Genomic DNA, 14278 nt, shown 5'->3' on the forward strand with positions numbered 1-14278 from the left:
TGCCTTTCTTAGGCCTGCCAAAAGACATGTTATAAATCTATCTCTAGCTAAGATACCACCTGCGGAATTGTAATCCCATCGAGGATCCTGGTCAGGAACCGCCTCAGATCCAATTGGATATGTTCCGTCTGTCTGATGAATCTGATCTGCATGCGTTTTTGCCTCTTCCCAAACTCGCCTGCGTTCATCAGGAAGTAAATTGTTAGTAAGAATCATATGAACATCATGAAAAGTCAAGCTATAAGACTGAGTGATGTACTGGAACTCTTTAATAAAGGCGGAGGAGTTAGAGGTATAGGAACCCAATCTGCTCTCTATTTGAGAGAGTTCGCTTAGTGAGAAAGGAACATGTACTCTGACAAGGCCATCTACTCCAGCCACTTCCCTCAAGGGAAGAACAGATGCTGGTTTAGGTGTCCCTGGAGGAGAAGGAATTGGAGGTTTGGCTGTGGCCTTAGAACGTGTGATAGGAGGGGTAAAGGTCGGAGCCAACACAGGGCGATTAGCATGGCCTGCAGCTGGCACAGAGGGAAGGGAGGGGTCTGAGGAGGTTGAGTTAGTAGACTCTGAGGTATCATGGGTTTTCGGCAGCCTGGAAACAGGTCTGTGACGGAAGGGGGGTGGTTTGTCAGCTGGATCTAAGAGTGTTGCGTCATCTAATGGGGGTTGGGGAGGTTCCATTGCTAAAAGGACCTGGGGTGGGGAACAGGAAGAACACATGGGGGAATTAGAGCGGAGGTAGATGAATGATTGGATATAGGGAACCTCTTTCCATTTACCAGACTGCTGTATGTATGTGTGAAGACCCTTTAAAATAATTGGGTCTAGGGTGCCATTAGGTGGCCATTTTAAACCATTATCTAGAGGATACAGAATCCAGACTTCATTGCAGAGATGTATCAATTTGGAAGGCCTCAAAGCAGGCATTAATTTTAGAGATCTGAGAGTTTTAAGGAGACAACCCAGTGGGGTGTCTGGGGGTACTGCCGAAGACAATGTAGTGCCCATTGGGTGACAGGGATTTGCCGAGCTAACGTACGGTGTCCCGATAGAAAGACGGCAAGAAATCAGGCACTACCTAGACAATCAGGTCATCACGTGACTGTCTAGGGGCAGCGGTGAATTCCCGGAATTCACCTGGTACCAGGATTTTCAGCAGCTGCAAGAGCTAGTGGGGAGGGAGGCTGTAAATTGCTTTCGAGGGGGGGAGTCACCCAGTGGCCAATGTCCTAAGTAGTGATTCAACTAGGAGGCTAGTCATAGGGACCAGGGCAGACAAATGCCAACACCTCACCGCCCAAGGAAGACTGGCCAGGCCTTATTTGGACGGCTAGGGTCCCTCCCGCCAATTGGAATCTCCTTATCAATTAATACGTTTGTGTTTGCAGGCCTATGCAGTCTGGTATCAGGAAAGTGGAACCGAGAGGTCTGTGTGGGCCTAACCCATGTGGCAGAGTACCACAGGCGTAGCTAATCTGCAGCAGCAGCGGAAATTCACACAGTCCGGTCCGTGATGGCAGGTGGCAGCCATGGAGCGTAGCGTAGGAGCAGTGGCGGTGGTGTGTGGCAGGTCCGGCGGGCGCCAGGCTGCGGCGCTGCCAAGCTCGGCCTCGGCCTCGGCCTCGGCCTGTTCTGCGGCAGCGGCAGTGGCGGCAGGCCCCGAGCCGCGCAGCCTTCGCAGTTAGGGGCTGCACCGGTTCCCGAAGTATTCAAACTCGGCCAACACACCAATGTAAGAAAGATGTAAGAAATACGACCCACTGTGCAAAATAGATCACTCCAGACCACTCAGTTCCAAGGGAGGGAGGAGGTTTATTCAGGGGAAAGGGCAAAGGTGGGGAGAGGAAGATGGAAGAGATAAGAGAGCGAGTGGGGGGGGGGTCCTGCCTGTTTTATATGGGCGGTGATGTAGTATCTCCCAGGTAAATGTGAGGTAGCCAGGTGGATTCTGGGAGTGTGCGGCTGTTGCCTTGGCAACGATGTGGGGGTCGCCTAGGTGTGATGTCACTGGGTTCGGAGCCTGATACCAACAGGTTTCTCTGGAATGTTTCACTATTCTTATGTTATGTATCCTTGGCAACCTCTCACCCCCGCCCCATTCCCCTGGTTTGTGGTTTTTCCCTTTAAAACCCTCCATGGACTGGATGTTGGGGTCAAACCCCACTCCTGCGTGAGTGCGTTGTGAGACCCCTGGCTGCCAGGTTTCTTCCCTAATAAAGCCTCTGCTGATTGCATCCAAGTATGGTTTCTTGTGATCTTTGGGTGGTCGTGATCTCCTGAGACTTGAGGAAGGGTCTCCCGAGTATGGGGGTCTTCACTACATTTGAGACTCAGTTGACACTCAATATATATACACCAGGCTAACCTCAAACCCAAGTGTGGGATTACAGGCATGAATCACTATGCCCACTCAGCAACCTATGTTTTCTAAACCCCAGGATCCCTGTTCAGTTAGACAGCAAATCTGCTCAGTGACAAGACCTGTTATGTTTTCTCAATCTGTTATGAAATTTGGGGGAGTATGTAGGCTTCAAACCTTACTTTAATAAGGGTTCTCAAATGCTTCAACTAATGAAGACCCCCATACTCTGGAGACCCTTCCTCAAGCCTCCAGAAATCGCGACCACCCAAAGATCACAAGAAACCATACCTGGATATAATCAGCAGAGGCTTTATTAGGGAAGTAAGCTGGCGGTCAAAATGACAAGCTCTTTAGCTCCAAGAGCAAGGTTTTGGCCCCAAGTGGTGGGTTAAAGGGTCTTTTATAGCATGGGGTGGAGGAAGGAAGGCATTTTCGCGTGCTTACACATGAATGGTTGCATTTTCGCACACTTACACATGAATGGTTGCATTACAAATTTTGAATATAGCACTGGGAAGACCAAGGGAGGGGTAACCAAGAACAGTGGAACATTTCAGAGAATCTAGCCCAAATGATCTAGAGTCATGTGAAAATCACTCTGCACACTCATTCTTGTCAAAAATGTGGTTTTTTTCCATGCTATTGTGCCCTATCTTGCCATTTACCAACTATTTCAGATTAACTATCTTCCGGCTATAGCCTGACCTAGGTGGCAGCATCTTTTATCTGTGGTCAGAAATGTGTCTTCCTGCCTTGGGCCCCTCCCACCCATAGGTGGGAGAGGCTTGAGGAGTGTAATCCAGCAAGTGTCCTTCACCTGGAATGTGAAGGCCTGAAATCTTATTTTCAGTTCCGCGTTCTGTAAGGCGAAAAATCTACACATATTTCATAAAATGGCCTTTATAATTTTTCACTCTACATTTTTCACGCAACACAAAAAGCTGAACAGCATTTACTCCCCCCCCCCCCCTTCTAGCCCACTGTCCAAAGGTAGAGGGGGAAGATGGTAAACAGTACAAGGGAACATGCTTAGAAGTAGTTGTTTGGGATGATTCCTGTAGCAGCCAGTGGCTATGGGTAACCAGTTTCACCTGAGAGGAAGGCTGGGAATGAAAGGTGGAATGGAGGGCGAGAAGCAGGGGGCCAAGACAACTATTCTGATCAAGGCCCAAGGTTTATTGTTTGACTCTCAAATAAAAAGACCCCACCCCACAAGAAGAGTCTTCTTCCTTGGCACTTCAGCCCAGCAGTGTGGGTGAGGGGTATGCATACTTAATCACAAGCCAGAGGTGTTTCAAGCAAGCTCAGCAGGCAATCTATTCAACTCAGCTCCTGTGACAGACTGCAGGTCTCCAAGGCCCAAAGCTTCCCAGGTCCTATTGTTATTTGGTCTCTTGTGGTAAACAGCATTTGGGCCTGCTCAGCCTGGCAGGCTGTCAGGATAGGGGAAGGACACAGATTCCTATCTCCATTTGTCAGGATACCAGCAGTCCAGTTCAGTAGTGTCAGGATACTAAAAGTGTCACCAAATACCAATGAGCAACAGTGGCATTATCCAGCAGAAACTAGCAGGCCTCTGCCAAATCAGCAGTCAGCAGAGTGACCAGGACCAGCTGGAATGCCAAAAGTTCTCTGCTGTGCTTCTCTTAAGAAGTGAAGATCAGATGGGTTCCCATCTTCGTCCTGCTGATGGGTGACTGGACACCCTCATGGCCGTCCAGTGTAGCCTTGTGAGAGCTCAAAATAAACTATATGCCCGGCACCACCAGCTTCATTGAGGACATTGACAGATGCCAGAAGAGGGCATCAGATACCCTGGAACTGGAGTTAGAAAAAAGCCAAACCTCATCTTGTACAAGAGGTGCAGTGTTCTTCACTGTTGAGCTATTTCTCTAGCACCTCGAAGCTGTATTTGAAGACCCCCATACTCAGGAGACCCTTCCTCAAGTCTCAGGAGATCACGACCACCCAAAGATCACAAGAAACCATACCTGGATGCAATCAGCAGAGGCTTTATTAGGGAAGTAAGCCGGCGGTCAAAACTACAAGCTCTTTAGCTCCAAGAGCAAGGTTTTGGCCCAGAGTGGTGGGTTAAAGGGTCTTTTATAGCATGGGGTGGAGAAAGGAAGGCATTTTCACGTGCTTACACATGAATGGTTGCATTTTCGCGCGGTTACACATGATTGGTTGTTTTACAAATTTTGAACATAGCACTGGGAAGACCAAGGGAGGGAGGGGTAACCAAGAACAGTGGAACATTTCAGAGGAATCCAGCCCAAATGATCTAGTCATGCGAAAATCACTCTGCACACTCATTCTTCTCAAAAATGTGGTTTTTACCATGTCATTGTGTCCTATCCTGCCATTTCAGATAAACTATCTTTACTTTTTCCGGCTATAGCCCCACCTAGGTAGCAGCATCTTTTGTCTGTGGTCAGGAACGTGTCTTCCTGCCTTGGGCCTCTCCCGTGGGAGAGGCTTGAGGAATGTAATCCAGCAAGTGTCCTTCACCTGGAATGTGAAGGCCTGAAATCTTATTTTCAGTTAAAATGGCCTTTATCATTTTTCACTCTACATATTCATAATCATAAATAAAAGCACTGAAGAACACTTACAGGTTTTTGGTTTTGGTTTTTTTCTTCTTTTTTCTTTTTCAAAAATTTTTTATTGGATATTTTACTAACTTATAGGCTTTTAAAGAAGCACTGGTCAGTTTGCTAACTTAGTGCTCCATCAGACTGTGGAGCTAATTCATGTGGGCAAAAAGTATGGTGACATTCCTCGAGGGATTTTCAAGGTCAGAGGAGAAAATGTGGTCCTACTAGGAGAAATAGACTTGGAGAAGGAGAGTGACAAACCCCTTCACCAGTGTCTATTGGAGAGATCCTAGAAGAACAGAGGGTAGACAGACTGGAGGCAGAGAAGCAGCCTTAAAGATCAGGGTCTCTCTATTCCTTGAGCAGACACTCTGGATTGAGTACTGAATCCTTGCTCAAAGACTGCCCTAGAGAGCAGGTGCTGTCACCTGGTCACCTCACACATTTGACCAGAGTATCACATTGAGAAGTGAACTTATTCTTTTACAGATGCCAAAGAAATTATGGGATTTTTAAAAACAAAATTATTGTATATTAGTTTTGCTTTTCTTCTTCAAACAGTCTCAACATATAGTTATGGCTGACCTAGAACTCACTACGTAAACCAGGATGACCTCTAGCTTGTGGGATTACAGGTGGGCTCCACCGGCCCAGTATTACTGTTTAAAGAAACAGTAGCATGACCTCCCCTCACTTAAGTCACTGTAAAGCCAAGAATTGTGTCTTTATATGGCTTTTATCTCAGAGTTTACATTTCTTTTCAAAAAATATTTCATTTACTTGTAAATAAAAAATGAATCTCAGGCCGGGCAGTGGTGGCGCACGCCTTTAATCCCAGCACTTGGGAGGCAGAGGCAGGCAGATTTCTGAGTTCGAGGCCAGCCTGGTCTACAGAGTTCCAGGACAGCCAGAGCTACACAGAGAAACCCTGTCTCGAAAAACAAAAAACAACAAGCAAAAAATGAATCTCAGAACTGTCAAAAAAATGTGAATGAAGAGTTGCACAGCTAGCTCATGCAAGCACCCCATCATGCTGAGTCCTTCTAGTCTCCCCAAACATTACATGTTCTCTCATAGGTCTTGCCTCAACAAAACATGTGAGTCTGTATCACATAACACAAACAGAAAATTTCACTCCAGGAGTCATTTGTTCCCCAACCAGTTCTGTGCCATGTGGCTTTTGTCCTTTGTATCACCTCTCCAGTGCCCTTATTCTCATAATTTCTGATACTGAAGTACTCATATTTTCTGAGGCTTTCTCCTTGCCTTTAGTGGTTCCTTATCTGGAGCAGGGCATGTCACATTTGAGATGGAAACCAAGAATGAACGTCCTTTCCTACTGTTCTGCTTCCCAAAGCTTTCATGTTTTCTTTGCAGATACTTCAGTGCCTGCCTACCTCAGGTAACTCATTATTATTCCCTTGAGATCCTGTACTTGTCTTCAAGCATTTTTTTTCAGAAAAGCTCCTTTTAAGGTTGTGAAACCTCAGTGAACTAATTGCACATGGAGCAATGCCTAGCCCCAACTAGTGATGCTTTCTGTGGTGGCTATTCCTGGTTGTCAACTTGACTATATCTGGAATAAACTACAATCCAGAAATGGAAGGCACACTTGTGATTCAGATCTTGAGGCTGAAAGACCCAGGCTTCTGACTGGGATCTTGATATGGGTTGGCACACGATTTTGATCCAGATCTTGAGGCAGAGTGGCCAGGAAAAGTTTAGGCCCAGGCAAGGTGGTACATGCTTTCAATCCCAGGAGACTGAGGTAAGCAGATCTCCAAGTTCAAGGCCAACCTGGAACAGAGATAAATCCAGGCATGGTGGTACACACCTTTAATCTTGGCTATACCTTCTGCTGGAGGCCTACTAGATTCTTGGACTTCCCATTCAGTTGCCCATTGTTGGGTTAGTTGGACTACAGACTGTAAGTCATTATAATAAATCTTTTTAATATATAGACATTCCATAAGCTCTGTGACTCTACAGAACCCAAATACATTGTTTAAATATGTCAGGCTTGGCACATGGTAAGTATGAAACTAATTAGCCTATGTGAACAGTCTTCACATAAGAGAGAATGTCCTTAGATTCTTAACTATAAGGCATGCCCTGAGTGGACAAACCACCAAAATGGCAGCTTCTTGGTTTGGAAGTTAGGCACTCATAACACAGGATCACATCACTCAAGAACCAAGTTGTGTTTACTCAGAGGGAATCCAGGGCCTCTATAGCTCCCTTTGTGTATACAGTGGAACAGGTTCTACGCAGCCAAGACCTTTTCTATACTAGGTTCTTTCAGCTCAAAGGCCATTTCTTTGGAAAAAATTAAAACCCTCTTTTTATTTTGCTTTATATTATTTGGGTTTTGTTTTTCCTTGTTTTGAGGCAGAGTCTCACTATATATAGCCCAGGGAGTGCTGGAACACCCTATATGATTCAGGCTAACATCGGACAAGTAGATCCACAAGGGCTGAGATACAGACCTAGGTACCACTCCTGCCACATGCTCCCTTACCTCATAATCTATAACCCAAATTCTAGGGAGGTTAAGATTTGTTACTTAAGACTCCCATGACTTCACAATCCCTACATGGTTAAACTCTTTAGAAAATTATTATTGAAAGTGTGACATTCTGCAGTGGTCAAGATACCTGAGATGAACCAATCTGAAATAGTAAAAACTAGCTCTAAATGCTTTTACCCCAACTTGTATGTTCTGGTGCTATGGGCTTCTAGCAGCACAGTATCAGTTATAGTCCAAGCAAGAAAGTTCCAGACCACTAGTATAGAGCACAGGCTCTTGTCACAAAGAACTCTTGCCCCAGAGCTCATGGATGCAGCATTTATAAAGGCAAAAGCTATGACATTAGTCGCAGAAAATCCTGAATTTGCTGCCACACTCAGTGGTACGAGGCTGGGGATGGCTGAAAGAGCACCCTGACAAAACAGAGTAAGAGCACTGGCAGGACAGCAAAGCAACCAGAGATTGAGTTCAAGGTGCCATTTTCCCCCATCTGGGTACTACTACTGGGTACTCTCACATAGGTAAATTTTTTTTCTTTTCTTTTTTTAAAGATTTTATTTATTTTATGTATATGGGTACACTGTAGCTGTCTTCATGTACACCAGAAGAGGGCATCAGATCCCATTACAGACGGTTGTGAACCACCATGTGGGTGCTGGGAAGTGATCTCTTAACCGTTGAATCATCTCTTCAGCCCCCAGGTAAATTTCTCACAACTTAAGTTGGAAGAGTAGGACCTCAAAGGTTCTTGTACAAAAGGACACAGGCCAGTCATGAAGAACCTGAAGAAACATTCCCAACCAGGATGCCAATAGCACCTCCAAGTGCTATTTATGACGCCTTCCAACCTCTACTCCTCTTGTTAGTGTTAGCAAACTCTCAATCTTTATTTCTATAAAATGTGGATGTCAGAGATCCTATTGAGTTGGGAACACCACATAAGAACACATTAGAGTGTCAAGCAGTCTACAGAATATGTTCGAAAGGTGTTATCTGAAGAAATGTTGTAAAACTTATTTTCTGCCCAGTAACTGACTTCTGTTCAACTTGTACTGCAGCAGATACAACCTGCATTTTATATCCAGGCCAACAGAAATAAATGCACTTAGACCCAATGTTCAGTTGTCAAGAAAATCTGATATGACAGATGGTGTTTCCATTTGGCATATAACAAGTTCAGCATCAGGCTCGACTGCTCAGACTCACTATTGAAGGCTTTCTGGCATTTACTTCTAATTCTCCAATCACCCTCATCATCTACCTCTACTGATCCCAGTTTGGTTTTCTCTCTGGGTTGGTCTCTTTCTGGGATCCAGTACTGTGTCATTCTGCTTAGTACCTATAAACCTCTGTCAAGTCCTCACACAAAAGGGGACATGTTGACCTTTGTAACCATAACTCCGATTTTATTCAGTTGTATTTTTCCAACTGTGTGTATGTGAGAAAGAGAGGGAGGGGAGGATGGGAGGGAGGGAGACATCCACAGGGTCAGAGTAAAACTTTTGGGGGGTGGGGGCGGCAGCGGCAGACATACCCACACGGTCAGAGTACAACTTTTAGGAAGTAGTTCTTTCTTTCCACCATGTGCGTCCCCAGGATCAAGATCAGGTTGAGGCTTGGCAGCAAGTGCCTTTACCTACTCAATCAATCTTCTTGCCAGCCTATTATTAATTTCATTTGTTTTATAAAAATATGTTTAATTTTTAAAAAGTATGGGGGTGGGGGGGTGTTACATGCATTTGAGCACAGGTGCCCATGGAAGCCAGAAGTGCAGGATCCCCTGTAGCTAGTTTTGAGCTGCCTATGTGGGTGCTGGGAATCAAACTTGGTCCTCTAAGCCATTTATCTCTCCAGCTCCGTCATTCTTAAATTCTTAAAAGGACTTTGCACAAGAACTTCTTAAAAACTTTAGAAGAAAATGAAATAACCAGACCTGTTTAAACACTAACAGCAATACTTAAATGGTTAGATGAAATAATCAAGACACAACATAAAATCTCTCATAAAACATCAGCTGAGAAATTCACTAAAGATACAATCTGAGACAATATGAATATCTAACCATAATAATGAATAAAACACTGAAAAAAACTATCCCCTGAATCTGGTGAGGGTAGAGCACATTTATAAGAGATGAAATTATCTCCCCCACACAGGTGAATTAAAAGGACTAGAAGGACATGTGGAGAAAGAGTAACTTGGTAGTAAAAAGCCTGTTAGAACCACTTGAACCATGTGATTCAGTGACAGTCTTAAGTAACAGCGAGCTGCATTACCACCTGAGAGGATGCAGAGAACAGCTTCACCACTGTATCTTCAAAGAGATGAAAGGAAGCCAATCCAATTACTGACCCAAGAAGTTCAACTATCCCCAAACAAAACCCAAAACAACAAAAACTTGTAGAAACTCTAAGGAAGACCTAACACACTGGAATAGCTAACTCAGAGCAGATCCCTTTACTATAAATGACATCATATAAGCTGAGAAAGACTGACTAGAGCTACAGAGTTAAATAGTGGTAATATGTATTTGATGGTTAGTTATGTAGAAAAATATCCTGAAAATTACAGAAAACTGATATGAATGTGTATCTGAGGGGATGGGATGTGAGGTGATCAATTCTCAAGGAAACTGTTTTTTGTAACTTTTATGCATGAACAAGAGAGTTCAAAATAAAACTTTATTTGAATAAGGCTTTATCGGTTCTTTTTTCTCTTTCTTAAAAGGGAGGAAGGGAGTTTTTCCACAAAGCTGGTCAGATGGGAAACACCATTTTCTTCAATTGGGCCTCATCAATTTGAAAATAAAATGCTTACAATAAGATCATCTGTGTCAAGCTGAAAGAAGACCCTTCAGAGCTAGTGTGATTCGTGGTGAGTGCCACGCACCAGACACCTCCACGCCAGGTCTGCAAACGTCACTGACTGAGGGACCTCTGCAGAGCTTCATACATCTCTTGATCCTGTGAGGAAAAAAATACCACACTGTGCTCATCAATCAGTTATGGGATGGAAGGTGTAACCTGCAAATCCCTACATTGAATCCCCAACCCTGGGGACATCAGAGTGTGGTTGCCTTGGAGACAGGGCTTCTGCAGAGCCCTGCAGAAGTTGGTGAAGTTGGGCCTCAGTCCCAAATGGCTGGGGTTGCTGTACAAGAGGAAGTTTGGACACCGAGTGCATAACTAGAAGGACATGTGGAGACAGGACAGAGAGGACACCTGTAGGGACAGAGACCGGAGAACTCTGACAGGTCGACATCTTGATCTTAGACGTGTGTCTCTGTTGTTTAAGGTGCCTGTCTATGGCTCTTTGCTACAGCAGCCCTAACTGCTGGGCCCAGAGATTCTGCCTTGCTACTGTACCTACAGTCTGTACAAGTTCCTTTCTAGGATAGCCATGATTTCCATCATTGTCCAGGGAAGTCTGCACACAGGTCAAGAGGTATTTCTACTTGTAAACTACCCTGAGACCTGATGGAAACAGGAGACTAAAGAAAAGCCCTCTAAAGTGTCTAAACATGCCAAGAAACTGCCAGGATGGCTCCCACATGACTGTTCCACTCTGTACAGCACAATGTATGAGACTTGGAGCATCTCATGTCCTCACCTCCCTTGCTGTGCTAAGTCTTTCAGAGTTCTGTCAGTGTAGCAGGGATGTAGAGGAAGCTCACTGATGCCACATGAGCCTTTTCAGTGTCACGTGGCAATTCCACTCTTACCTATTTATCCCAAAGGAAAATACAACGTGTTCTGCTTTACTTCCGGCTATTTAGAATCTATCTTAGGGCCAAAGTTCAATCCTTACCCTCTACATAACAGAGAGAACTCTCACAAGTTATCTTCTGATTTATGCTTACAAGCTATGGTACGTGTATGCTCCCCACCACACGCAAGTAAAATTTATTTTTAAAAGCCAATTATGCTAGGTGCGGTGGCTCATGCCTACAATCTAATACAATTCTTATGCTTTTTATTTAATGATATGTTTCAGAAATGTCTTTTTGTCTTTCGAGTACCTATACCATTTCATTACATGAACATTTAAAGTTTTGGCCTACTATATATGCCAGTGAAGAGAGTATTGCAGCATATAGCTATAACCCTATAATCCTGAAGGCTGAAGCAGGAGTCTCGGGAGGTTGAGGATGGCTTAGGCTATACAAAGAAACTATCTTTCAATAAAAAATAAACAAAAGAAAATAAAAAGATAAAATTCCTGAGTTCTTTAGAACTGATGTCATATCCCACCTCTTTTCTAGACACCAAGGATGTTTCTTACCTTTATTGATATGGATGGTTTTACTTTCCTGAAAGCTTCTTCAAAGTGCTTATGACTGACCTTAAGATCACCTGTGGAGGAAATACAAAAATACACATCTCAGTATAGTAACACAAGAAAAGAAAACTGTGAGGGGTGATCAAATGGAACCTATTCAAGCACATGTACATATGCCCCTCTCCAGTTCGGCCTCACTGAGAATCTTTCCATTTCATCTGAAGAAACAGGACTGCTGGTAGTCAGTCTGTCTTTCAGGAATGCTGGGATGGAAGAAAACCAGTTGAAGTTGAGCTGTGCATGCTGTTCACACTGTCAGAAATGACCAATGTGATCTCAGGTAGAAATAACTTAAGAGATTATAAGAAGAGATGGTCGACAGAAGTAGAAGTAACTGAGAACCAGTATTACCACCCAAGGGTAGGTTCTTTTTTTTTCTTTTTCCTAAAAAAAAAGGTTTATTTACTTTATTTATATGAGTACACTGTTGCTGTCTTCAGATACACCAGGATCCCATTACAGATGGTTGTGAGCCACCACGTCGTTGCTGGGAATTGAACTCAGGACCTCTGGAAGAGCAGCCAGTGCTCTTAACCACTGAGCCATCTCTCCAGCCCCCTGCCCTCTTTTTTTTTTTTTTTTTTTTTTTTTTGGTTTTTCAAGACAGGGTTTCTCTGTGTAGCCCTGGCTGTCCTGGAACTCACTCTGTAGACCAGGCTGGCCTCAAACTCAGACATCCGCCTGCCTCTGCCTCCCAAGTGCTGGGATTAAAGGCGTGCACCACCACCGCCTGGCTAATACAATGTTCTAAGTTTGCTTATTATCATTAATATCTAAAGGGAACAGAATACGACTTATAAAAAACTTTCTAATGAATGTATGCATATGTGCAGTACATATTGCCATTTGATTTTTATATTTCAAAGAGAAGAAAATAATTGATTATATAGAAAACTGTATTTCTTAAATTTTCTGAAGGTCTCATCAAAACAAAGTCTCATCCTCACTATACAATGTTCTAAAAAAGGCTAGAGAAACACTACTTAAAAGCAGTGTTTTAAAATATCCAGAATGATAAACTAAATGTAGAAATCCTAGAGAACGTCATACCTGTTCCAATTCCATTCTTCTGTCCTGTTATTTCTTGTCTCAGAGCACAGAGAGAAGCTTCTCGTACCAAAGCAGAAAGGTCTGCACCCCTAGAATAAAAGAAGTGTTCTTAAGTATTCCTAGGTGGTCTAAAAGGCAAGACAGAGGTTTACTTATAATATACTTAACAGTGAAGAAAAAGAGGAATGAATGAAGGTGGAGCTAGGAGCAGTAGGAACAGCTTTTAGCTTTCACTTAAAGAATTATCAGCCTTTAGAAGAAAAGGACTTGAGGAAGGTGTCATACAATGAAAAATAAAATGTCCTTCCTCTTAGCCATAGATACTAATGTTGATATAAAACATCTAGTCAGATACTAGAGTATAATGACCTAAATTCAATTCCTAGAAACCACATTAATGTTGGGCAGTGGTGGCACACGCCTTTAATCTCAGCACTTGGGAGGCAGAGGCAGGCGGATTTCTGAGTTCGAGGCCAGCCTGGTCTACAGAGTGAGTTCCAGGGCAGCCAGGACTACACAGAGAAACCCTGTCTCGAAAAAACCAAAACCAGATAGCAAATAATCAAGTGCCTGTGTTACTACTCAAGAACAGCTCTCAGAAGCAAGCCCACAGTGCTGAGCAACAGTCCTGAAGCCCTTAACAATGAAAATTCTCACTCACTTATCTTACTTTCTTGTGGAAAGGGCCCTATTATCTGGCCTCAGTCTATAGGCATATACCAAGCACCAGAGGTTATTAGGGACCATCAATAGGGCTTTTAAAATTAGAGTGGATGGGGCATCTCAGCTAAACTACTAGAATAAACATTAAAACTCAAGGCAGAACTATCAGGTGTCCTGTTTCGGTTGCAGGCTGTCAATGGCACATGAATACAGGGAACAGACAGCTTTGCAGATGTAACTAAGGAATTTGATATCCAGTGAGAAACACATGTACACAGTACATATTTTGAAAAGAGAACTTTCAGCAAAGTGTAACAACCTGGTTAGGGAAGCTTGAGTGACAAAAGGGACAATCTATGCCAGGAATTTAGCCTCCAAATCAGCAGGCAAGCTGTCGGAGAAGAAAGCAGCCAGAAACAGCCAGGCACTGGGAAACACCGTTAGCTTTTCCAACAATCTGAGAAAGGAGCTTCTTTTCCTCTCCTGCTGATGAAGAAACTCTACTCCAGAGGTTTCAGACAGCAGAGACTTAAATACTCACGTATAGCAATTACAACGAAGGTCATTAGCAATTGTTTCCAAATTTACATCTTCATCCAGTGGAGGTTTGGTGCCATTCTGAATAAGAGAGAAATATGAGATTTGTTTGAGGCATTAAAGAATTATATTATCTGTGTCACTGGTTCTTAATGAAAAAGAATGGCTGATGACTAAGGTCCAAAAGCAATGAAGCATGCCATG

General features: G+C 43.7%; 1 protein-coding gene across 6 annotated transcripts in view; it reads right to left on the bottom strand.

Moving 5' to 3' along the window:
• Positions 1 to 10153: 10153 nt before the first annotated feature.
• Positions 10154 to 14278, bottom strand: part of Nvl (nuclear VCP like) — a 53382-nt gene continuing 49257 nt past the window's right edge. For all 6 annotated transcript variants that reach the window (XM_076914619.1, XM_034520671.2, XM_034520672.2 and 3 more), the window contains 4 exons: positions 14079 to 14155; positions 12875 to 12963; positions 11768 to 11838; positions 10154 to 10449 (listed from right to left, as the gene is read on the bottom strand). In XM_076914619.1, coding sequence (XP_076770734.1) covers positions 10405 to 10449; positions 11768 to 11838; positions 12875 to 12963; positions 14079 to 14155 — 282 coding nt within the window. In that variant the 3' untranslated portion in view covers positions 10154 to 10404. The remainder of the gene's footprint in view (positions 10450 to 11767; positions 11839 to 12874; positions 12964 to 14078; positions 14156 to 14278) is intronic.

Source organism: Arvicanthis niloticus, chromosome 16, assembly GCF_011762505.2.
Source record: "Arvicanthis niloticus isolate mArvNil1 chromosome 16, mArvNil1.pat.X, whole genome shotgun sequence".
NCBI classification, from domain to species: Eukaryota; Metazoa; Chordata; class Mammalia; order Rodentia; family Muridae; genus Arvicanthis; species Arvicanthis niloticus.